Genomic DNA, 23,295 nt, shown 5'->3' with positions numbered 1-23,295 from the left:
ACATTCTTCCTTTTGATTGCTTGCTATGGCCAATTCTACAGAACTTAATAATGTTTATACGTTTTCTCTTGTTGTTGCCATTTCTCTTTTACTATAGTTGGAATATGGAGGCTGAGTCTTATTAACTCTGTAGAGAACTATTTTTATGGTGACCAGGTAGGAAAGGGAAGCTGAGATAGAAGCAATCAATTCTTCCATTATTCAATTCAAAATCCTATACACTCAACTGTCCAGTGAGATGCATATCAAAGTTTAGACATATAAAATAGTATATATTCTCTGATATCATTAAGCTTAAAGTAACATGTTATGTGGAGATATTTTAGTTATGAGTTTAAATTACTCCTACATCCACCATGGTGCTCTTTCAGGAACAAAACTTTGGAACAATCAGAAGTCAAATTAAAAGCAGGAAATAGAAACCTAAGGAGACCTCAAGTAGCGTCTGGTATAGCTCCGTTATGGTCAAAATTACAGAGGGATAAGTTAGGAACATTTAAAAAAACCCACCACCTTGATTCCAGGGGGATTAATCATGAGAGGGACAAAGCCAGATCTCAGAAGCTAGCTTTATCTGTCACTAGTCGTCACCCTGACTACTGGGTATTCAAAAAAATCCATGGTATACAGTATAACCTGGAGTCAGCAGTTCTGGAGAATACTTAAGTGAAGGGAATTTGAGTAAAACAAGGAAAACAAAATACAGAGCACTGTTGTCACAATTACAAGGCTTAACGGTTTTGGGGGCAATTTATTTTCCTCCTCCTCACCTTTAGTTATTCTAAAACTCTTCTTGATGACAAACTCCTTTATTTTCCTCAAGGTTTATGATCATTAATGGAGAGGGACTGTTTGGTCAAATATCTGGTGTAGTAGGGAGTTTATTATTTATTTATTTATTTGACAGACAGATCATAAGTAGGCAGAGAGGAAGGCAGAGAGAGAGGAGGAAGCAGGCTCTCCGAGGAGCAGAGAGCCCGATGTGGGGCTCGATCCCAGGACCCTGGGATCATGACCTGAGCCGAAGGTAGAGGCTTTGACCCACTGAGCCACCAAGGTGCCGTGTGGCGAGTTTAGATAGCCGCCACCTTCAGGTCCCTTCCAGTAAGCAGCATGGAGGTAAGTTCTGTAAGACTTTAGAGCCTGCCAGTCATGGGACCAGTCATGAGTAAGCTACTGGTGATGGAGCCCGTGGTACCTGGCTGCTGTGCTTCAGAGGGAGTGGTGGACAGTTTACTATGTGGGAGATATCAGGAAGCTCTTGGTTGCAACACATATTCAAAAGTAGTTCACCTTATTGCAGCTTAAAAATGTAACACTTTGGGTTTCAGATGATTCCACTTCCTCCTCAGTTCAGACCTGGTGCTGTCAGAAGCAAAGATGTAGTCGATGGATTTGTAAGACAGATCCCACACCTGAGACTGGGTCAAATTAAATGTCTCAGCTGCTAGTTGGTACTCTTGAGAAAGGTGTGTTGCAAAAACACCCTTATCATCGGTCTGCCAAAACAAAACAAAAATAAAACCAAAAACCAAAATAAAACAAAAAACAAAAGTTTTAAAATTAACAAGGAAATGATTTTTTAAAAACTGTAACTCATGTTTAGTCTATATTTCCCTCTTTACCATGCTTCTTTTAAGAGTCTAAACAAGTCTATAAATGCATCCATGCATATCTCTAACTAAATAGGCCTGTTTATCCTTTTTAAAACAAAATCCAAAAACACCAAGGCAGGGGCTCTCAACCACGGCTACATATTAAAATCACTAGGAAGCTTTTAAAATGTTATCTGTGTACAGGACTCACCCCAGATCAGATAAAACAGAATCTCAAGGAATGGGCACTTGGGCATCAGTATTTTTTTATGTTTCTCTGGGCACTGCCTAGGACCTTTATCCATAGAGCTAAACCTGAGTCACCTGGGCTCTGCAGCCTCACATGCCCTGATCCTCTCTCACTCCTCTACTTTGGCAGCATCACAAGGCACACGAGGCACACGAGGCAGTCAGCTAGTAGTGACTATCGACCTACTACAATAATAAAACAAAAAAGGAGCAAAATACTTCATACAAAACACCTTACACAGATCACAGATGGATGGGCGATGCTGTACCAGAATCCAAAATGATGCTGGTCATAAGATGGAACTGTCTGACTTTTGATGTTTGAGGTCAAACAGAGTTCTAGATGAAAGGAGGAAAAAGTCTCATTAAAAGCAGATTAGTAGACTCATTCACCAGTGTTTACCAAGTAGATATGTGAGAAATTTTTCCGAGGTATGTTAATTTTCAATAGTTCATTACTTTACAAAACTGACCTTAGGTATGAAAATTTATAGTTCAATTAGTGTAGTGGTACAGGATGTATGTGCTGCAAGTTTTGGCAGCAACTGTGCCAGGCAGGGAATTAATATCTTCTTCACAGCTATGTGCGTCCCCCTTTCTTTTATCCAAAATGGAGAGGAAAAGGGGAATGTTATAAGCCAGTCCCCATGGAGAAAGCAGGATAGAGTCATGAAGGAATTTTTGAATGGTTGCTGCACTTCTTCCTGGTCTTCTAGTGGAGGCTAAAACAAATGGTAGCACTGCTTGAGGGCTACAGTATTATATAAAAAGCCAAGAGCAGAAATGGACTTAAAGAAAACCCCTAAACTCGTTTACTCAGACAACCATCTATTCCCTGTCTGCTGCAAGTTAAGTCCATCTTAAGAATGACTTCTATTAACAAATTCCTGCGTTGACACACTACACTGGGCTCCCCAGCCACAGCAGAAATACTTCACTGACTTAATTGATGGTATCTGCTCAGTGTGATAAGGCAGCCTCAACATAAGGCCGACTCAGTCTAAGGGATGGCAGCCTGCCCCCCTCACACGGCTGGGCACAAAGCTGAACTACCACACTAATCGCTATGTAAGTGTTTCCATCTTCGTAACTTCCGTGGATGTTTAAAAATGTCCTTAGTAAAAAGAAAAAAAAATCTCATTATGAATTGCTGAAAACTCCATACGTAATTAAAAAACACACATCACACACAAATGTTTCTGCAAACTGATCATTCAGTAAAATGGTTTTCAGCCAACTGCTTTTTTTCCTCCTCAGAAGGCCTTTCCCAACCATAACAATGACCAGTGGTTATCTCATCACTATTATCTCACACTGTTTAATTTTCTTCAAACACTGACATTTTCTTGTGTAACTGTTTACTGTCTCTTTTACCGATGCCAAAATATAAGTTCCTTGAGAAAGAAACCTTGCCTGTTTTGTTTACTGCTCTATTCCCAACAATTTGAAAGTAACTGAAACAGAACAGGCACTTCAAAAATATTTGTTGTTAAATACACATGTAGACAAATACTGTAATAGTCAACACACATATAAAACTATGTCTTGGAATCTTCCATAATTCTTAATTTTTAAATAAATGTCATACATTTTCATAACATTAATTTCATTAAAGTCATTTTAAAATACTAGATGACCCTTATTCCTTCAATAAAATAATTATTGAGTTCCAAAAACTGGGGAACGTAGCAGTGAACAAGACAGACAAAGGCCCTGCTTTCATGGAGCTTATATTCTAATGGAAGCTAAAACTTTCTATTACTTTAAGGCTCAGGAGGCACATGTCCAAGAAACTTTTAATTTCTAAATGACACTTAAATATTTAGAATAGGAGTTCTCCACATAGGGGTTGCAACCTGGTGGCTGGAGACAAATGTACACTCTTGTCTGGAGGACGTGAAGCCTTAAGCCTTACCCAGTGGTATCTGGTATTGCCTCACGAAGTCTACCAGGTCCAGGGATCCTCCCTCAGAGGAGTTGAGAAATGTCCCATGCCCAATTCTGTCAGGAAGCAGATCCAGAAGTACTTGTGTTTCTTGTTTTTGGTTTGGAATCTGAAAAAAAGGGGGGGCATAAGTAACCTCTTTCAGTGATTTTTTTAAAAAGATTTATTTGACAGAGAGAGACAACGCAAGCAGGGGGAGTGGGAGAGGGAGAAGCAGACTTCCCACTGAGCAGGGAGCCGATGCAGGGCTCAATGTGGGGCTCGATCCCAAGACCCTGGGATCACGAACTGAGCCGAAGGCAGATGCTTAATGACTGAGCCACCCAGGTACCACTTTCAGTGATTTTTTTTTTTTTTTAAAGATTTTATTTATTTATTTGACAGACAGAGATCACAAGTAGGCAGAGAGGCAGGCAGGCAGAGAGAGAGAGGAGGAAGCAGGCCCTCCGCGGAGCAGAGAGCCCGATGCGGGGCTCGATCCCAGGACCCTGGGATCATGACCTGAGCCGAAGGCAGAGGCTTAACCCACTGAGCCACCCAGGCGCCCCAGTGATTTTTTTTTTTTTTAAGATTTTATTTATTTATCTGAGGGAGAGACAGTGAGAGAGAACATGAGAGGGGAGAAGGTCAGAGGGACAAGCAGGCTCCCCACAGAGCTGGGAGCCCGATGTGGGGCTCGATCCCAGGACTCTGGGATCATGACCCGAGCCGAAGACAGTTGCTTAACCAACTGAGCCACCCAGGCACCCGCTTTCAGTGATTTTTAAAGGTACTTTTTTCTGTAGCCAGCTACTTTGTCTCTCAGAGAAGATAATGCATTCTGGAAAGCTGAACTATCTATACCTTCCCAGCTTTCTTCTTTGCCTTTATTTTCCCATTCATTTCCCAATATTCTTCTAGATTTGTTTCAAAGGTAGTAATAATTATGGTTAACAAGCATAATAATAATAAACACTTTTAGACCTGCTTTGTGCCTTTTCACATAAATTCTCCTTTAAACCTCACAAGACTCTTACAAAGTACTAAGATGAAAAAAACTGAAGTTCAGAAAAAGTAACAGGATCAACTTGGGAAAAGAACTGAAACAAGAAAGGGACCTTTCATTTTTTAATTTTTTCCTTCTACATTACACTTCTCTACACTTGGGATTTCTTCAGATATACCTAACTTATGTAGTTAAAATATAAAGTTTTTTTTTTTTTTTTCAAGTTATCTAAGGCCATGGAGCTCTGTCTGACTCCAGGGCCCAGATTCTCTGTGTGGTGTACTCATGTTTCATTTTATTTTTTATTTATTTATTTTTAAGGATTTTCTTCATTTATTTGAGAGAGACGGAGACAGAATGAGCTCAAGCAGCGGGGGGTGGGGGGCAAAGGGAGAAGGAAAGAAACTCAAGCAGACTCCATGCAGAACCCATGTGGGGCTCGATCTCATGACCCTGAGATCATGACTTAAGTGGAAATCAAGAGTCGGATGCTTAACGGACTGAGCCACCCAGGTGCCCCATTCATGTTTTATTTTGACACAGGTAGCTACATACATACCACAGCTACCATGAAAAGGTCTAGATGTACTCTATCTGCTAGACAGCCTACAAGACAAATGACCATAACATGAGGAAATGAAGTGTTTCATATCTAATGAATCAAACAAGAAAAGCAACAGAATAAAGAATATTAAAAAGAATTGTTAAGGAAAGAAATTGGCAAAAGAAAAGGAAAAAAAAAAAGAAAAGCAACAGAGACTAAGGTAAAGGGAAGGTTCTGATGCTGTGCACAAAGACCACAGATAACGGGTCACAGTAACACATGTTGGTTGTTCCATTTTATTGACCATAAGCTTCAATCAGACATCAGTTACGTTAGCAAGAGGAAGTCCTATGAGTGACAGATCTTTTTGTTCAGAGTGTGGAAACACAGATCCTACCTTTTAAGTTCTGCCACCAGATTACTCTTTGCTTATAGACATGAAAATATCAGTATTGACAAGAAGCTCCAATTTTTCCTTAATTTTTAAGTCATGATGCTATTCAACATTTATATATTACTGCATCTAATACAAATAACTCTGTGAGGAAAGTAGCCTAAGTATTATTTCCTGTACTTGAGACAAACTCCAGATTCATCAATCTGTATACACTAATCATGTACAGTTTTTTGTATGTCCAAAAAAAAAAAAAGAAAGAAAGAAAAAAATCAAAAACAAATAGAAGTACTTCGTTGTAAAGTAAACCCATCTGTAAAATGGGGGAAAGTGTAGTTGACTCCCTTGTTTGCCTCACAGGGATGTGCTTAAGTAAGTGACTGTTCTCTAGCCATCATCTCTACATTATCTGTCATTGTGCTCATGTTGCCAAGGAGCTGGGGCCCAATGATGGGCACCTGATCTTCTGATGAGCCTTATAAAATAATAATGAGCTACTTCTTTTCTTGCCAGTGCATGTGATACATTGAGGTCCCTTACCCTACGAGGACAGGTGAGACGAAATGGTGTTTTTCTCAGTGACAGCTTGCCAATGACAAGACTGATGATGAAAACTTAACACATTTTCTCTAGTAAGATGTCAATAACTTTTTAAATGACACAGTGATACTGTGAGTCAATAGCCACCCTCATGAATGACAAAAACAGAAACAGTAACAAGGGACTAAAGCAAGTCATACCTTTATCATAATTTACAATAAAAAAATTTCTACTTTCCTTCTTGTCTTTTTTTTTTAACCTCCAGGTTTAATTTTAGCCATTTACAAATGATTATTATTTTCACCGTAATCTATCTTCTCCAGCCTAATTTTACAATATTATTTACCTCTGAAAGATGCAATGCCAACTTCAGGCCTGCTTTTTTAGCTTCTAAAAGCGGTTCCAAGAAGTCTTTTGCCTGTCCTACCTTGAAGATAAAAGTTAAAATGAAGATGCATGAAAATTCTAGGCAGACTGAAGAATTAGCTACTGTGTGTCAATAACAAAGGAATAAAATAATGGCAAGGGAAAAAATGTCAGATTGGCTCATTTGAAAATTTCAATTATAAAGTACCTACAGTGTGCCAGACACTTTAGGGAACATAAAGCTCACAAAAACAATCCCTGCTGTCAAGAATATTGAGTCACATATCAGCGAACCTGAAGTCAATCAGCCACACTGGATATAGAGGTCATCAAGTTTTATTTCTGTAAGGAAATCTAGAAATCTAGTGCTAAGGAGGAGAACCCACCTGATTTAGGAACCTGTATGATTACAGCAAAGAAAGCTTCTACCAAATGGATGAATGAAACGAGAGCACAATGGTCCAGGTTTAGACAAAGCCTTAAGAACCAGTTTCATGGGACAATCTAAATCCTGTGGTTTTCAACCAGGGACAATTCTGCCCCCACCATCCCCCCACCACCCCGGAACTTGGTAGTATCTGGAAACATTTTTGGCTGTCACAACCAAAAATGCTACTGGTATCCAGTGGGTAGAGAAGAAAGGAATGCTACAAAACATGCTGCAAGACACCAGACATTCTCCCAGGATAAAGAATTATCTGGCCCAAAATATCAATAGTGACATAAGTGAGACACTGTGTTTGAATCTGACATTCAAGAAGCTCTAGGCCAGCCTTTCTCAACTGGGGGGTTCTGTGAGATAAGTAAGGCATAGCCATAATTAAATATTAATTATTAGATAAACACTGTATGTAATGACTTAATTTCTCTCTTCTCATTCAGATCTTTTTTCTTTTTTAGAGAGCTTAATTCTTCCATAGAACCCTGGTTGAGAACAGCTGCTATAGACATTCTGGTCATTCAGGGCAGAATAGTTCTTTTTTTTTTTTTTTAAGGTTTTATTTATTTGAGAGAAAGAGAGAGAATGAGTAGAGGGGAGAGGGAGACGCAGACTTTCTGCTGAGCAGGGAGCCCCAGTGTGGGGCTCAACCCCAGGACCCTAGGATCATGACCTGAGCTGAAGGCAGATGCTTAACTGACTGAGACACCCAAGTGCTGCCCCCAATCCACCTTTTTTTTTTTTTAAAGATTTTATTTAAGAATAGGTCTTCATCCACTGGGAGTCTGCTAGACCTCTGGAGAATACAGGATGCCCCAACCTAATACATATCCCACAAACTGATTCTACTTTTCAGAAATAAAATGTATTTAAGAAAAACAGCTTACAGTAGGGTCTCCACTGAGGTCAAGGCCAAGAACTGTATTGTCAGCAGAGAGGAAGAACTCTTCCGCAAGTTTAACGGTCTCCTTGGCTACTGAAGGGCCACCTCTTCTGTCAATTGCTATCAAATACCTTTAATATAAGAAAAACACAGTTGAAAACAAATATAGTGAGGATGAAAAAAACAACTTTGAGTATGGCCAGAGAGGCATGGCAGGCTACATGTAAGTCACTTAGTAGAAGTACAGCCTGACTGACAGGACAGCTTACTTTGCCAGATGGCTTGAGACCATAAATTCCTAAATAGTACCAAACATCTAGTTAGTGTTCAAATTCTTAAATGTTTCATGTTTTCTTTTTTATTCTTGCATTTGTTTTTTAGTTTGATTCAGAATTCAACTGAAGTCCACAGTGGACTTCAGATTTATTCTGAAGGCACTCCCTCCACACCCCACCTTCCCTTCTCCGCAAACCCCCACTGTTTTTCTTGAATTTATGTCTTGAATTTAAAGAAACCATATCCTTTTTCTATAAAGTCTCCTACAATAGTCATTTTGCTGAGTGAATTCCTGTGTTGTTAACCTGTTTCTTCTGTCTCTTGTATCTCCTACAAATTGAAAACTGGATCTAGTCTAGAGGCTTGATCAGATTCAATTCCTTAGCAAGATTATTTCATAAGTGGTGGTGTGTTATTTCATTAGGGGGCTTAGACTCATTATTTCAGTAAGTGTTAAAAAATTGGTAATATTCTAACACATATCCAATAGCTGATACAAGTTCATTCTTCATGTTAGCTGAAATTCTACAAGCCATCTAATACCCAGAGAATCTCTGCTAATACTGCATAATTTTCCTCTCACATTTATTAATTTATCTATTTTTTTACACACATGAAATTCCTCCAGCATTTATTTATTTATCAAATTTGGATCAATGATATATAAATGCAGTCTTTTTTTTAAATTCACAGTTTATCCTAACATTAAATATTAGAAAACAATATAAATCATATGACCATAACATGATATAACTGTCTTCTGCTAAATGTTTTAGGATATTTTCCACTTTTTTATAAATAACCCTATAGGGGTGCCTGGGTGGCTCAGTTGGTTAAACATCTGCCTTGGGGTTGGGTCATGATCCTGGGGTCCTAGGATTGGCCCAGTGTTGGGCTCCCCGCTCAACAGGAAGTCTGCTTCTTCTCCCTCTGTCCTTCCCCTTTGCTCATGCTCTCTCACATTCTTACTCTCTCTAAAATAAATAAATATTTAAAATAAATAACACTGCAATAAAGATTCTTACACAAAAATCAATTTATTTCTTTGGATACATTTCTAGAAGTGGGGTACTGGGTCAGAAGGAAACATTTTTATACATCTTAATACATACTACTTTTTTAAAGAGGTTTTATTTATTATATACGCTTACTAGCAGTGCATAAGTTCACAAACAGTGGTCATTACCCTGTTTTCTGGCAGGGGGGGCTACAGAAATGGCATTGTAACATTTCTTTTTAAAATTGTCTAAGGGGTGCCTGGGTGGCTCAGTGGGTTAAAGTCTCTGCCTTCAGCTCAGGTCATGATCCCAGGGTCCTGGGATCAAGCCCTGCATCGGGCTCTCTGCTCAACAGGAAGCCTGTTTCCCTCTCTCTCTGTCTCTGCCTACTTGTGATCTCTGTCTGTCAAATGGATAAATAAAATCTTTAAAAAAAAAATTGTCTGATTGGAGGGCGCCTGGGTGGCTCAGTCGTTAAGTGTCTGCCTTCAGCTCAGGTCATGATCCCAGGGTCCTGGGATTGAGCCCCGCAATGGGCTCTGCTCCGTGGGGAGCCTGCTTCTCCCTCTCTTACTCCCCCCACTTGTGCTCCCTCTCTGTCTCTGTCAAATAAATAAATAAATAAATAAACAATCAAACAAATAAAAATCTTTAAAATTATCTGATCGGGATGCCTGGGTGGCTCAGTCAGTTGACTGTCCAACTCTTGATTTTGGCTCAGGTCATGATCTCAGAGTTGTGAGATCTAGCCCCATGTCGGCTCCATGCTCAGCAGGGAGTCTGGGTGAGATTCTCTCTCCCTCTCCCTCTGACCTTCCCCTAGCCCCTGTACGCTTTCTCTCTCTCTCAAATAAATCTTTTTTAAAAATTACCTGATTAGTGAGATTAAATAGTTCCCTACAGACTTATCAGTCATTTGTAGGTCTTCTTTTTTGAATTCTCTTCTTCTGCCTGCTTCTTTTTGGGAAGGGTGTGGGTGTTAGTCTAGTTAAGATTAATTTAGAGAGATTTTATAAGCAGAAATTACACAGGTAGCTTTCTTCCTTCAAGGACTTATTGAGCCCTGATTTGTGTCATCTCTCGTCTAAGTCCTGTAAACAAAAGACAAGGTTCCTGGCCTCATGAACTTATACTCTAGTAGGTATGTACACACAAATAAAACAAGATAATTTCTGATCTTATCAAGAAGAGTGCCATAAGGAAATAGAAAGGATTACTAGAGGATTTGTGTGGGGGGGAGACTCTTTAGATAAAGTGGTCAAGGAAGGCCCCCTGAGGAAGTGACAGCCAAATTGAGAACTTGATAATGAAAAACCAGCCATGCAAGGATATGGCAGGAACTGTGTTCTAGGCAAAAGTAACAGGATGTACAAAGATGCTGACATGGGACATTCTTGGCCTATTTGAGGAACAGAGAACAAACCAGTGTGTAATAATGACAAGTGGTCCACATAAGGCTATTGAAGTAAGAGAGGCAACCAGGGGCGCCTGGGTGGCTCAGTGGGTTAAAGCCTCTGCCTTCGGCTCAGGTCATGATTTCAGGGTCCTGGGATCGAGCCCCACATTGGGTTCTCTGTTCAGCAGGGACCCTGCTTCCCCGTCTCTCTCTCTCTACCTGCCTCTCTGCCTACTTGTGATGTCTGTCAAATAAATAAAGAAAATCTTAAAAAAAAAAAAAAAGACATTAAAAAAAAAGAGAGGCAACCAAATCACATGGGACCATGTAGGCCACAATAAGAAGTCTGGATTTTGGCTGAAGAGCAATGGGAAACTATATTTGTCTAGAGCAACAGTACTCAAAATGTTTTGCCACATGAATAAACTCAGCACTGCATTCTCAACTTTAAGCAATAGATTTCTTGACTCCATTTTTCTAAAAGTCAGTTATTGATTTATAAAAATGTATTACACTCATGATCAAAATAACAACATTTTCACCTTCTAGTTTTTTTAAAATGGTGAACACTAAGGTACAATGCTTCTTACCTAACATCAATGTCAATGTTTTCTTGTTTGGACTGTTTTATACCCTCAAGTACAGATTCCACATAAGTCTTTTTAGTCATTCCTGGAAAGGACATAAAGAAAGTATTTGTAAAGAGATAATCAACTATTTCATCCTTCAACATTAGCATCCCTCTATGAACACTTACATTTTTACTTTATGCTGTGACAAGGGCATAATTAGAGAGGAGTTAAAACATAGTCCCATGGGTACATTTTCATAAATGCTAACTGTACTTTAGTAAATTTTTTTAAATGAAGTACTAAAAAGCAGAAATGGAAAGAAAGACATACAAAATATAAGCCCATTTAAAAATTATTCTTAGATCCAACAGACATTAAACTACTCTCATGGGGTGCCTGGCTGGCTCAGCTGGTAGAGCAGGCAATTCTTGATCTCAGCATCGTGAGTTCAAGCCCTGTGTTCAGTGTGGAGCCTAGTTAAAAAAACAAAAAAACAAACAAAAAAACAAAAAAACTAACAAAAAGAAACAAAACAAAAAAACCCATCACACAAATTGCTGTAAAAATCTAAAATGCCTGTTCTAAAAACACAGGAACAGCCCTTTTCTAAGGCTTGGCCTCAAAAAAAACAGAAACAAAAACAAAAGATTTTCCTCTATTGGAACAATGTTCTCCTGCTGGTCCAGAAAAAAATCCCTTCTTGGGCTCCTGTCTCTTCAACCCTGGTCAGGCTCAGTGTTTCCTATCCAGGGCACTAGAGCAGTTCTTCCAATTTTGGGTGTACAAGTCCTCTTCTTTTGGGGGACTCTGAAAGAGCACTCTCCAGAACAACTTCCTCTAAAATACTCTTGTACCTAGTCACAGAATGCTTATTTTTGGCAGAAAATCTCCAATAACACAGAAAATTATAAAGAAAAAATAATGAGTAACCTGTAATTCCAGCACTCAGAGATAACCACTCTGTTTTTCTAAGTATACATATATTTTTTTAATAGATGAGATGCTACCAGGTATATATGTACCCTATTCAGTTGTTTAATACAGTCCTATATTCTGAGTGTTATCCCCAAGTCTTTATAGTAGCTTTGCAAATATTTTTAGTGGCTGCCTCATATTCCATTAACCCTTATCTAACCATCCCCCTATTACTGCATATCAGGTTAACATCCCTCTTGGAATCTCCATTCAAAGAGCAAACTAGCTCTAGTAAGTGGCAGGTTTTTTTCTCTCCTTCCCTTTCACTATCCTCACCAGGGTAACTTGGAACTGATCCTACAATTTAAAAATGCGAGATAAGAATCTTTTGCTTGTCCCATCTCAACACTTACTTTATGGAGTTTTAAAAAGCTTGTCCCCTAAATGACTGAGTTGTACATGTCACAAGATGAACTGGCATAGCCTTTTCAGGTCACAGACAAGGGACTAAGAGGGACCCAATGACCCCACATACTATCTCTCCAATCTGCCCTTATGAAAAGAGGGTTCCAGGAAGTTTCTCCAAACCACATCCAGATGCACTCATCTCCATCCAGAGAGGTTCTACCACATCACCACTTGCTCCTGGCATAAGACACTATCAGTCTCCATGCAATGACTGAAAAATCTTCATTTCTGTGATCATAATAAAACACGATTCAGCATCTACTCAGTGGCACTGTCTCACAAGTGCCCTTGATGAAAGGAGCAAGAAGTAGCCTCTGTTTAAGACAATGTAACTATAAGGAGCAAGTATTCTTTCCTCAAACTGAGGAAAAAAACAAGAACCAGTGAAATTTTTGTAGGCCTTTTAATTTCCCTTAAACAGATAATTCTTGACCTGACTTTTTAATTTAACACCTCACTCATTAATAATGTACATCACTAATGCGCATCAGAAGATTTGGACTGTTGACTCTACTACAGTGTAAAAGTAAGTGCTTCATATTCTCAACTTACAAACACATGAATCATCAAAGCACAGAGGAAAAAAGTACATTTGCTGAGACGTAATTAAACTCTACCTGTAGCATTTTCTCCTCTGGGTGTGCTCCTTAGTTCCAGGTACTTCACACCATCATCTGCAAATTCTTTAATGACATCTTTTGTGACCTGATGGTTAAGGCAAAGGACACAATATTGATAAGGTTAGTGAAAGGATCCCAATGAAAATGCCAAATGCTACAGCTTTATTTCGCGCATTAGATTTGATCTGCAAAAAATGCTGAAGTCTCTCATGTGGTTAAGACAACCTGCTTTGTCACAACCCTTGCTGGAAAATGCTCACATCAAACAAGTCTGCACATCTTACATACTTTTTCTCTTCTCTCCTTTTAGCCATTTCTCCATTTTCTAGTGTTCGTAACAGTAGCTAATAAGACAGAGAAATGAGGCAAAACTAAAACTGAGTGTGTACACACATACGCTTACCTAAGACAAAAAGGAGTTTATTGTAATATTAGAATATAAATATTACTAAGCTGAGATTCACTAGGAGGTCTGGAGAATCAGCCTCAGAGATTATACAACTCAGGACAACACAAAAGCATTCAAAATCATGTAACACTCTTGGACCAAGCAAGACACCCCTGCTTCCTCCGCCACCAACCATAACCCTGCAGCTTCTGTACCATCATCACAGGCACTGGACCCCATGGCACTGGTGCTCCCCAAACTCTGTGTTGCTGCCAATGCTACCACCAGAGTGTGGGTCTCATCTATGCAGGCTATGGAACTGCATCTAGTTACTGGCTCCAGAGCAGACACAGAGAAGCCAGCTCCCTCTACTCCAGCTCACATGTGGCTAATGCAGAAGCCTATCTGTTATGTATGCAGTGACATGGAGGGTGAAGTGAGGGTATGAAGTGGCAGTCCTCAGTGACTGATGAGACCATAGCTACCATCCAATGCCCCCTCTCTTCGTTTCTTGAGCAGCCAGTGAAACTAAATAAAACAAGAGAAGGCTATTGGCAAGTATGGAATGAGAGCAATGAGACAATTTATCTCGGTCCTAGCGAGGCCTGTGGAATCATCCCTACCCATGTCCACATCTGTGTCTGCCAGACTCAGCCCTTTCTGCTCCACACTGCAACTGGTACTAAGGACAACTCTTATTTGAGTTCCTTCTTCAGACAGAGTACATCACGATTAGTTAAGTTTCTGCTTACAAAGGATGTTAAGACTGCATCTCTTGAATGAGAAGGAATATAAGCTCTGGAACTAAAGACAGTCAATTCTACCATTTGCTTTCTCTGTGAGTGACCTTGAGCAAGTTACGTGTAATCAATTTAAGCCTCAGGGGTTTTTTTTCATCTGCAAAACGGTAACAATAAAAATACCCACTTCAGAGAGCAGTCTTGAATGTAGTGTCTCGCACATGTAATAGTTAATATTATTATTTCAAGCACATTCCAATCCGTTTTCTTTCAGATTACATCCAGATCATCTTGACTAGACTGTTAAGTGATCCACACACAACAAAGAATCTCTTGGCTTATTCCTACAGTGTTCATTTATTATATGTAAATGTTATTAACTTCACTCTCAGTGTCATCCTTCTGAACCACCTAAAGTTGCTCATTCTAGTACCACTATGTCAAATCACAGAATCTTAATTCCTTACCTCATTTTATTTTATATTTTTTAAAGATTTATTTATATGAGAGAAAGAGAGCACACGTGCAAGTGCATGATTCAGCAAGGGTTGGGGGAGGGGCAGACGGAGCAAATCCCCAAGGGGACTCCTGCACTGAGCCTAAGGAGGGCTCAATTTTATAACCCTGAGATCCTGATCTGAGCTAAGTACCCAGGCAGGGACCCCTCCTTACCTCATTTTATTTTGTTTTATTTTCTTTCTAAAAATTTTATATATTTGAGAGAGAGCAAGAGAGAAAGAAAGCAGAAGCAGGGGGAACAGGGCAGAGAGAGAGGGAGAAGCAGGGAGCCTGATGTGGAAATCGATCCCAGGACCCTGGGATCATGACCTGAGCCAAAGGCACATGCTCAACCAACTGAACCACCCAGGTGCCCCCTTACTTCATTTTAAGAAAGTGTTTTACCAGTTTTGAAAGTAATAAAATAATGAGCCTGGCATTACTGTAGCCCTACATAAGCTCTCAGAATCCAGGATTTCATCAGTTTTGCTCTGTTACAATCAACAAAAGAAAGTGAGACATTCCTAGCAGTATTCAATAGTGTCTGCTGAGTGGCTAATTAGATAATCCTCCTTTAGGTTCCTGTAAGTCCCTATATGTATCTCTAACATATAGCTTACCTCATTATGTTGGATTTATCTGCTTATGGATCTGTCTCTCTCCCTCCTCAGGGGCCAGAGACCATGTCCATCTATCTTACCTCCCAGTCTTTAGCAGAGTGCCTAGAACACTGTGGACACTTGGGCAACTTTTGTTGAATTAGACTTTTAGAGCTAATTCTCCACCAAAAGGTAATTAATTTACTTAATACTTATCATGAGGATCAGTTTCAGCCACGAAGGAAAATTCTTTCTTGACCAGTCAAAAGTTATTTTTCCAGAACACAAGTTTTCCTCTTACTCCACATTTTTTTTCCTAATGGTTAGGAACACTAATAAGGATTCTGTTTTTCTCCATTTAAAAAGAGTACATTTTAAAATGCCATGTTGGGATGCTTGGGTAGCTCAGTTAGTTGGGCATCTGCCTTCGGCTCGGGTCCTGATTCCAGGATCCTGGGATTGAGTACTGCATCAGGCTCCTTGTTCTGCAGGGAGCCTGCTTCTCTGTTTACCTGCTGTTCCCCCTGCTTGTGTGTGCTCTCTCTCTCTCTGACAAATAAATAAAAGTTAAAAAAAAATTAAAATAAAATACCACCCTAGTCAAACAATGATACAGAAACCAGTCTTCCATATCAGAGAGTAGTATCACAGAGCTACAAGTAAGAGAACACAGTGGTGTCCTCTAGTCCTTCACTCCCAGAGAGAATTCAGTCTCTAAGTACTTCTGAAATTCATTCTCTATACTGTCACCCAGGCACTTAAAAGTATCTCAAGCAATACAGATAAAGCCGTATCAAAGGAATGCCCACCTATGGTCAAATATTTCATGTTATATATGGAAAACAGGACAAGATTTTATCCTCTATGTAACAGAATACATTGACCTTGCTTCTCTTCTCAGATCTCTTATAATTAGCTCTTGGCAAATGTCTTACATGGCTTTTGAAAAGAGTTGCCATAAAAAAGCAAAAAATATTTTTCATTTGACTCTTGATGAAAGCAAAAATTCAAGTGCAATACCAGAAGGGCATAAATTACAAATAAATTTTAAACCACTCTAATAATTCTTCATTTCTCACCATTAGAATATCTTCAGGGCTAGTAGTAAGCTGATGAATAATTTGAAACATCTGGAAACATCTGCAACAGGAAAGTTTTAACATACTCTAGTCATCAAAAACTTGTCACTCGACACAAGCCCACTAAATTGAATGAATATATTTTAGACTAATACTAATTATATATTGTAAGGAACTACAGAATAGGTTTTTCAAAATTTACACTGACCTGGGAGGATAATCAAATAACTGAAAACTAAATGTTACTTTTAAGTGGGGAAAAAACAGTTTCCCTTTGCCACTCCCCTACTCCCTGCTGATAGCAGCAAACAGGAAGAAAAATCAATAAGCCCACATTTTCAGGTCTAAAAAATATTCTAATATAGTATAACTTTATAAACAACATAAAGCATTAAAAATACTGTCAATGGTCTAACAGCTGGGAAAAAAAAAATGCTATATGTCAAGTTACACTCTCCACAGCAGATGGCTACCCAATTCCTTTAACTACTAAAATCTGGATTCTTACAGACTATTTCCAATCTCAAAACAGTAACAGAGATAAAAAGAAGCATGTCCACAACTTCCCTAAACTCACTCTTTTAAAGTTCTTTTCTTTCCCTTGTCAATCATAGTCATCTGATTGTTGATTTTAAGACCTGGCTTCTTGGCTATCAATTTCTTCATGGTATTAGAACTAATGGATCCATTCAGGTGGGCATGAAGTTCCTAAAACAAGAGAATACAGTCAATAAAAATTTCTCAAGTATCCACCAGATTAATAGCATCCTACCAGGTACCTGATGTCTGTAATCTGCAGTAGGCAAACTGCCTACTAGATGTAGATATATAACTTTTAAGGTTTACAAATCTTACAAATTCTCCCTGTAAAATTTACTTTTCTTTGTGGAAAACAAACAAACAAACACAGACATTTTTATAATTAGCAACCACTCCAGAATTCTGTGGTTGAATTCTTACCACTTTAGGTAATTCTGAGTAAAAGGGTGTCTTCCGTGGCTGTTGGTGTTCTTCTGCTTCCATCCTGATTTCACAGAAAGGTCTTTCTCCAAATACTCTTCTGGTACAATGTGCTTCAGCCAGCAAGTTTTGTGGTCTTGAATTTCCTTCAGATTGCGTTACATCCACACGTTTTGATACGATAACCTGTATATGTAGCTCTGGGCTCAGCTTCCCCTATTTAAACAAATGTGAACATTTTCAGACGTTGACATAAAAACAAAGAAACAGAATTTGCCACTTTATACCTCAAAAGACAAAAGCCCCTTCAACACTATATAGGCAAATTAACAATCTAACCTAGAAATAAGAAAAGGCCTCAGACTGCTGGAGATTCTCTCTCTCCATCTCTTTCCCCCTACCCCTCTCCCCTGCTCATGCATGTGTGTGCATTTTCTCTCTCTCAATAAATAAATAAATAAAATATTTTTAAAAAACTGTGCAACACTGCACAGAGCCACAGAAATCCACAGAAAGGCCAACACAGTATGAAATAAAAGTGGCATTTCAACAAAATGCTATAGGAGGTGCTTCATAAATAGTAACACATGAAAATGATAGGCTGTTTAACTAACATGCTTACTACTCCTACCAAAATACATAGAAGACAACATTAAGATGGAAAAACACATCTTCTGTAGATAAAATCAATTTACCATAAATTGACTTTTAAACTCAATGTTAATCAAAATATTCCACGTTATTTCTTAGAAATTGATTTTTAAAGTTCATGTGGAAGACTTAACTTATAAAATTATCCAGAAAAAACTGTGTAACTCAAAAGAAAAATATCCAATATTAGTGAAGGTATGAGTAAAAGTTCTGGTGGAAGCAAAACTTGATATGGTCTTTTTGGAAAGCAATTTGGCACTATCTATCAACACACACAAACACAAAACACCATTTATTTTCTGACCCAATAATTCTACTTCTAAGAATTTATCCTGGGGCATCTGGGTCGCTTACTTGGTTAGATATCTGCTTTCAGCTCAGCATGATTCCAGGGTCCTGGGATAGACCCCGCACTGGGCTCCCTGCTCAGTAGGGAAGCCTGCTTCTCCCTCTCCCTTTGCCTGCCACTCCCCCTGCTTGTGTGCACACTCTCTTTCTCTCCATCCAATAAACAAAATCTGAAAAAAAAAATTATCCTATATCTTATAGGATATTCACAAATACTTTTCTTTTTTTTTTTTTTAAAAAAAGATTTTATTTATTTATTTGACAGACAGAGATCACAAGCAGGCAGAGAGGCAGGCAGAGAGAGAGGAGGAAGCAGGCTCCCCGCTGAGCAGAAAGCCTGATTCGGGGCTCAATCCCAGGACTCTGGGATCATGACCTGAGCCAAAGACAGAGGCTTTAACCCACTGAGCCACCCAGGCGCCCCCCAAAATACATTTCTTATATAATAGCAAAAACTGGAAACAACCTGAATGTCTATCAGTAGGCTAAATTAATTTTATCTCAGTCCAACAGAGTATCTATGACTATAGGGAAAGACTTCTATGATATAATGTTACTTCCAAAAAGTAGCAAAATACATTGCTTAGAAAGATGGCATTTATGAACAAAGCATGTTTTATTTATTCATAATTATGGGTTGGAAGTGGCAAAGGTCAGGGGAGAGAATTTTGCTTTAATTTACCTTACACAGTGTTCTGCAACTTAAAGGTTTTACAAACATGTAATACTTGACTGCTTTCTGAAATAACTTTAATAAATTAAAATGTTAATCAATAAATTTATATAATTTACTTAATAATTTTAATAAAAATAATAAAAACATGGTTTAAAGTAATTATTTATAAAATTAAATAATTTTTAAAACTTGCAGAACAGTGGTGCCTGAGTGGCTCAGTCAGTTAAGCATCTGCCCTTGGCTCAAGTCATGATCCCAGCGTCCTGGGATAGAGCCCGGTGCTTGGCTCTCTGCTCAGTGGGGAGTCTGCTTCTCCCTCTCCTTCTCCCTGCCACCCCTGCTTGTGCTCTCTCTCTCTCAAATAATTAAATGAAATCTTTTAAAAAAAAACCTTGCAAAACAATTTTATTATTATGAATTGTGAGAGGGAAGAACTTCTATGATTAGACAATGGAATGACAGCCTAAAAAAGTACTTAGGACATTTTTCATAGCAGGCTGATAATAAATCTGACAAATGGCTAGCTTTTTTAATATATTTTCAGGGATGCCTGGGTGGCTCAGTCAGTTAAGCCTCTGCCTTCAGCTCAGGTCATGATCCCAGGGTCCTAGAATTGAGTCCCACAGTGGGCTTCCTGCTCAGTGGGGAGCCTGCTTCTCCCTCGTCCTGCTGCTCCCCCTTTCAGTGTGGGCTCTTGCTCTCTGATAAATAAATAAATAAAACCTTTAAAAAAAAATAAATATATTTCCAATCCCACTCTAGGATCCCGATCTTATTTTGTGCCACATTCAAACCAACCTCAAGACTGGTCTTTAAGTAAATTTACTGACCCACTGGCTACAATGTTAACCTCTGTAAATTTGAGATCCACCCAAAAGCGCAATCTTTACACATTTAAAAAACTGTTGTTTCACTGATCCATGCCAAAGATACTGCCATCAACAATACCATGCCATGCCAAATTCTATCTTCCTGGGCAACATTGGGTGTGGGTGGGAAGAAGCTAGGATGGGAGTGAGGAGCGGAAAGGCAACACATTGAGATAAGATCTTTCTACATTTGTACTATACTTCATCAAGTTAAAGCAAGGCCAAGACCAAGTCTCCTGCCTCCCAGAGAACTTTTTTTTTTTTTTAATAATTTTTTAAAAAGATTTTGTTTATTTATTTGACAGACAGAGATCACAAGCAGGCAGAGAGAGGAGGAAGCAGGCTCCCCACCGAGCAGAGAGCCCGATGCAGGGCTCAATCCCAGGACCCTGGGATCATACCCAAGCAGAAGGCAGAGGCTTTAACCCACTGAGCCACCCAGGTGCCCCTCCCAGAGAACTTTTTTCATGCCCAAATAAGAAAAGGGAACTCAGGGGCGCCTGGGTGGCTCAGGTGGTTAAGCGACTGCCTTCGGCTCAGGTCATGATCCCGGAGTCCCGGGATCGAGTCCCGGGATCGAGTCCCGGGATCGAGTCCCGGGATCGAGTCCCGCATCGGGCTCCCAGCTCCATGGGGAGTCTGCTTCTCCCTCTGACCTTCTCCCCTCTCATTCTCTCTCTCTCTCTCTCACTCTCTCTCTCAAATAAATAAATAAATAATCTTTAAAAAAAAAAAAAGAAAAGAAAAGGGAACTCAGAATAATAAAGACACGTGTTACTTTTTATTAAGCACTTATCATGATCCAAGCACGCTAAATTTCTTAAATGGTTGTTTTACTTACTCCTCACAACCCATGATATTATTATCCTCATTTTACGTAAGAATGAACAGGTTAAAAAATAATAATCAGAAAACAATTCTTTGTTACCCATATCACAAATTTTGCTCCATTCTCTTTCTTCCTGAATCAGTTTTCTTGATCTGTTCTTTATCAAAAAAGTAACATTTCTAACATATCACCTAAATTTTATTTTATTTTATTTTTTAAAGATTTTATTTATTTGTTTGACAGAGAGAGAGACGGCGAGAGGGGGCACAACCAGGGGGAGTGGGAGAGGAAGAAGGCGGCTCCTCGCCAAGGAGGGAGCCCGATGCAAAGTGGGGCTCTGTGATGTGGGAGTTCGATAGCAGGACCCTGGGATCATGACCTGAGCCGAAGGCAGACGCTTCATAACTGAGCCACCCAGATGCCCCAATACCACCAAAATTTTTAAAAATTCACTTCTACAGCACTGTATATATTTTTTAAAGTCCTACAATTTGTTTTTCTTCTTCTTTGGCTGCAATCAACTCAGACACCCCAGAAAGCAGCACTTACTCCTCTCATTTTAGACACAAATATCCCCCAGGCCTAACAACCTCAGGGTTATGCTTCTCCCATTCCATCAGAGGCAATTCCAAACACCTCAAGCACTCCACTAGACCCAATCCCCTCACACCGAACTGACAACCCAGCTGCCAGCTTTACAAAGATAAGAGAGGCCATGAGGCAAGAATTCCCTCACTTACACCTAGCTTACCTTTTTTTTTTTTTTTAATTTATTCATTTGACAGGCAGAGATCACAAGTAGGCAGAGAGGCTGAGAGAGAGAGAGGAGGAAGCAGGCTCCCCACGGAGCAGAGACCCCGATGCGGGGCTCGATCCCAGGACCCCGGGATCACAACCAGAGCCAAAGGCAGAGGCCTCAACCCACTGAGCCACCCAGGCGCCCCTAGTTTACCTTTATCTATACACTTTCTTCTCTCATAACTCAGAGAAAAAGGATTCATTCTTCTGTCCTTAACACTGATCTGTGCCCTAGATCCCATTCCCTTCTAGCTATTTCAAGTCATTACTCCATCAGTTACTCTCAATTTTATGTTCCTTCAACCTCTCTCTCCATTGGCTAATTTCTCTCAGGGAACCAACATGCATGTCCTTTATTTGTTTTCACCTAAAAAGCAAACAAACAAAAGCCTTTCTTGTATCCCATATTCCTCTTTACTGCCCTGTCTCTCCTTTCATTCTAAGCTAAGCTCCTTGAAAGCGTAATTTAGACTGGCTGCCTCCATTTACTTATCTCCCATTCAGGTGAAACATGAATTCTGCCCTTACTGCTCCACAGGAACTGCTCTCCCTGAAGTCATTAAGAGCTCTTCAACACTAAATCTTTTCAGTTTATCCTGACTCAAACCTCTGAGTACAGTATCCAAATCCAAACTGGCTGGACTCCTAAACTCTTGCTCTTACTATTCTGCTAGACTGCTTCGAAGTAACCATACTTAGAGTTATCCTGATTCCCTTTTCCACCTCAGCCCCTGCAGTCAGTCACCAGATTCGAATCAATAAATTATAAATTTTCTAAATATCTCTGGAAGCGGTTTCCTAGGGGTGATGACTTGCAGACCCTGAACTCAAGAAACTTTATTATTTTAAACCCCTGACAAGACTCACACGGTATCAGAGGGAATAATCATCTCTCTTCTGTGATTTCCCTTTTCCGTGGATATATTCAACGTTACCCTAGAATCACAGACTTTTTTGAAGTGGAGGGGAATGCCATTTTATAACCGAGAAACAGAGGCTGAGTGTTTTATTTATTGTCAGCTTTGCAGAGCCCCAATACAAGGGAATTAACAGTATTTATCTGTGGGGAAACATTTATAGGGTGAATCAGAACCTCTAAAAGTTTTTTCATTTTGCACCTGGCCTCAATGACTAAATTTCAGATTTAAATGAGATCTTTCTTTAAACTATGAAAGCATTAAATAAGTACTGGTAGTTAGCATCTGAGGACGACCCCTTCTTCTTCCTGCCCACCCACCAACCTCAGTAGTTCTAACCCTACTTTGCCCCTCCAGATTACTCAATGCGGACCCTGTCGTCCAAGAAGGTCTGGTTGTCAGTCCCCACACACTCACCCCTTCAAGATTTCTGTCAACAGTTGAGTCAACTATGAGGACTTAGCTAAATTCTCTCTTCATACGGAAAGGCTTGTAGAAAAGCGACAACCTGAGCTTCCCTGACACAGTCCATGCGCCCACAATATGCCGTACGGGTCAGCCTTCCGCGAAAACGCAGTCCCAGAAAAATTAAAAAAAAAAAAAAGGTCAATCACAGTCGAACTTCAGCGCAAGCTACACCCTCCTCAATTCTGATTGGTGAGGTGCCCTCTTTGCGGAAGTGACGCAGACACACACGGAGGGGAGTCACGGAAGAGGGGCGATTTTTCTGTACCGAAATCCCCGAGGTGGGTACGGCA

At 39.6% G+C, this 23,295-nt stretch overlaps 1 protein-coding gene across 4 annotated transcripts; it reads right to left on the bottom strand.

The window, feature by feature from the left end:
* Positions 1 to 990: 990 nt before the first annotated feature.
* Positions 991 to 23,220, bottom strand: ADAL (adenosine deaminase like). Of its 4 annotated transcripts, XM_032343482.1 has the most exons (12): positions 22,955 to 22,974; positions 22,114 to 22,170; positions 17,450 to 17,665; positions 17,067 to 17,197; positions 16,490 to 16,550; positions 13,183 to 13,270; positions 11,201 to 11,282; positions 7,945 to 8,071; positions 6,599 to 6,679; positions 3,760 to 3,898; positions 2,083 to 2,183; positions 991 to 1,499 (listed from the first exon to the last, which is right to left on the bottom strand). In XM_032343482.1, exons 3-12 carry the CDS (start codon positions 17,510 to 17,512, stop codon positions 1,305 to 1,307), a joined length of 1,068 nt encoding a protein of 355 aa, XP_032199373.1. In that variant the 5' UTR covers positions 17,513 to 17,665; positions 22,114 to 22,170; positions 22,955 to 22,974; the 3' UTR covers positions 991 to 1,304. The 4 variants fall into 4 exon arrangements, with proteins under 4 accessions (XP_032199373.1, XP_032199370.1, XP_032199371.1 ...); XM_032343479.1 differs by lacking the exon at positions 22,114 to 22,170 and having other exon boundaries at positions 22,955 to 23,220; XM_032343480.1 differs by lacking the exons at positions 6,599 to 6,679; positions 22,114 to 22,170 and having other exon boundaries at positions 22,955 to 23,220.
* Positions 23,221 to 23,295: the final 75 nt, after the last annotated feature.

The sequence above is a fragment of the Mustela erminea genome, chromosome 5, assembly GCF_009829155.1.
Source record: "Mustela erminea isolate mMusErm1 chromosome 5, mMusErm1.Pri, whole genome shotgun sequence".
NCBI lineage: Eukaryota > Metazoa > Chordata > Mammalia > Carnivora > Mustelidae > Mustela > Mustela erminea.
Note: the sequence above shows the minus strand (reverse complement) of the source record. Positions and strands in the feature narration are given on the sequence as shown.

Coding starts and splice junctions, on each gene's coding strand:
- ADAL (XM_032343479.1), bottom strand. CDS start 17,512: ATGGAAGCAGAAGAACACCAACAGCCACGGAAGACACCCTTTTACTCA. Junction 6,680..7,944: donor ACCTCAGTGGAGACCCTACT/GTAAGCTGTTTT, acceptor TTTATCTTCAAG/GTAGGACAGGCAAAAGACTT. Junction 2,184..3,759: donor GCAATACCAGATACCACTGG/GTAAGGCTTAAG, acceptor CCTTTCATCTAG/AACTCTGTTTGACCTCAAAC.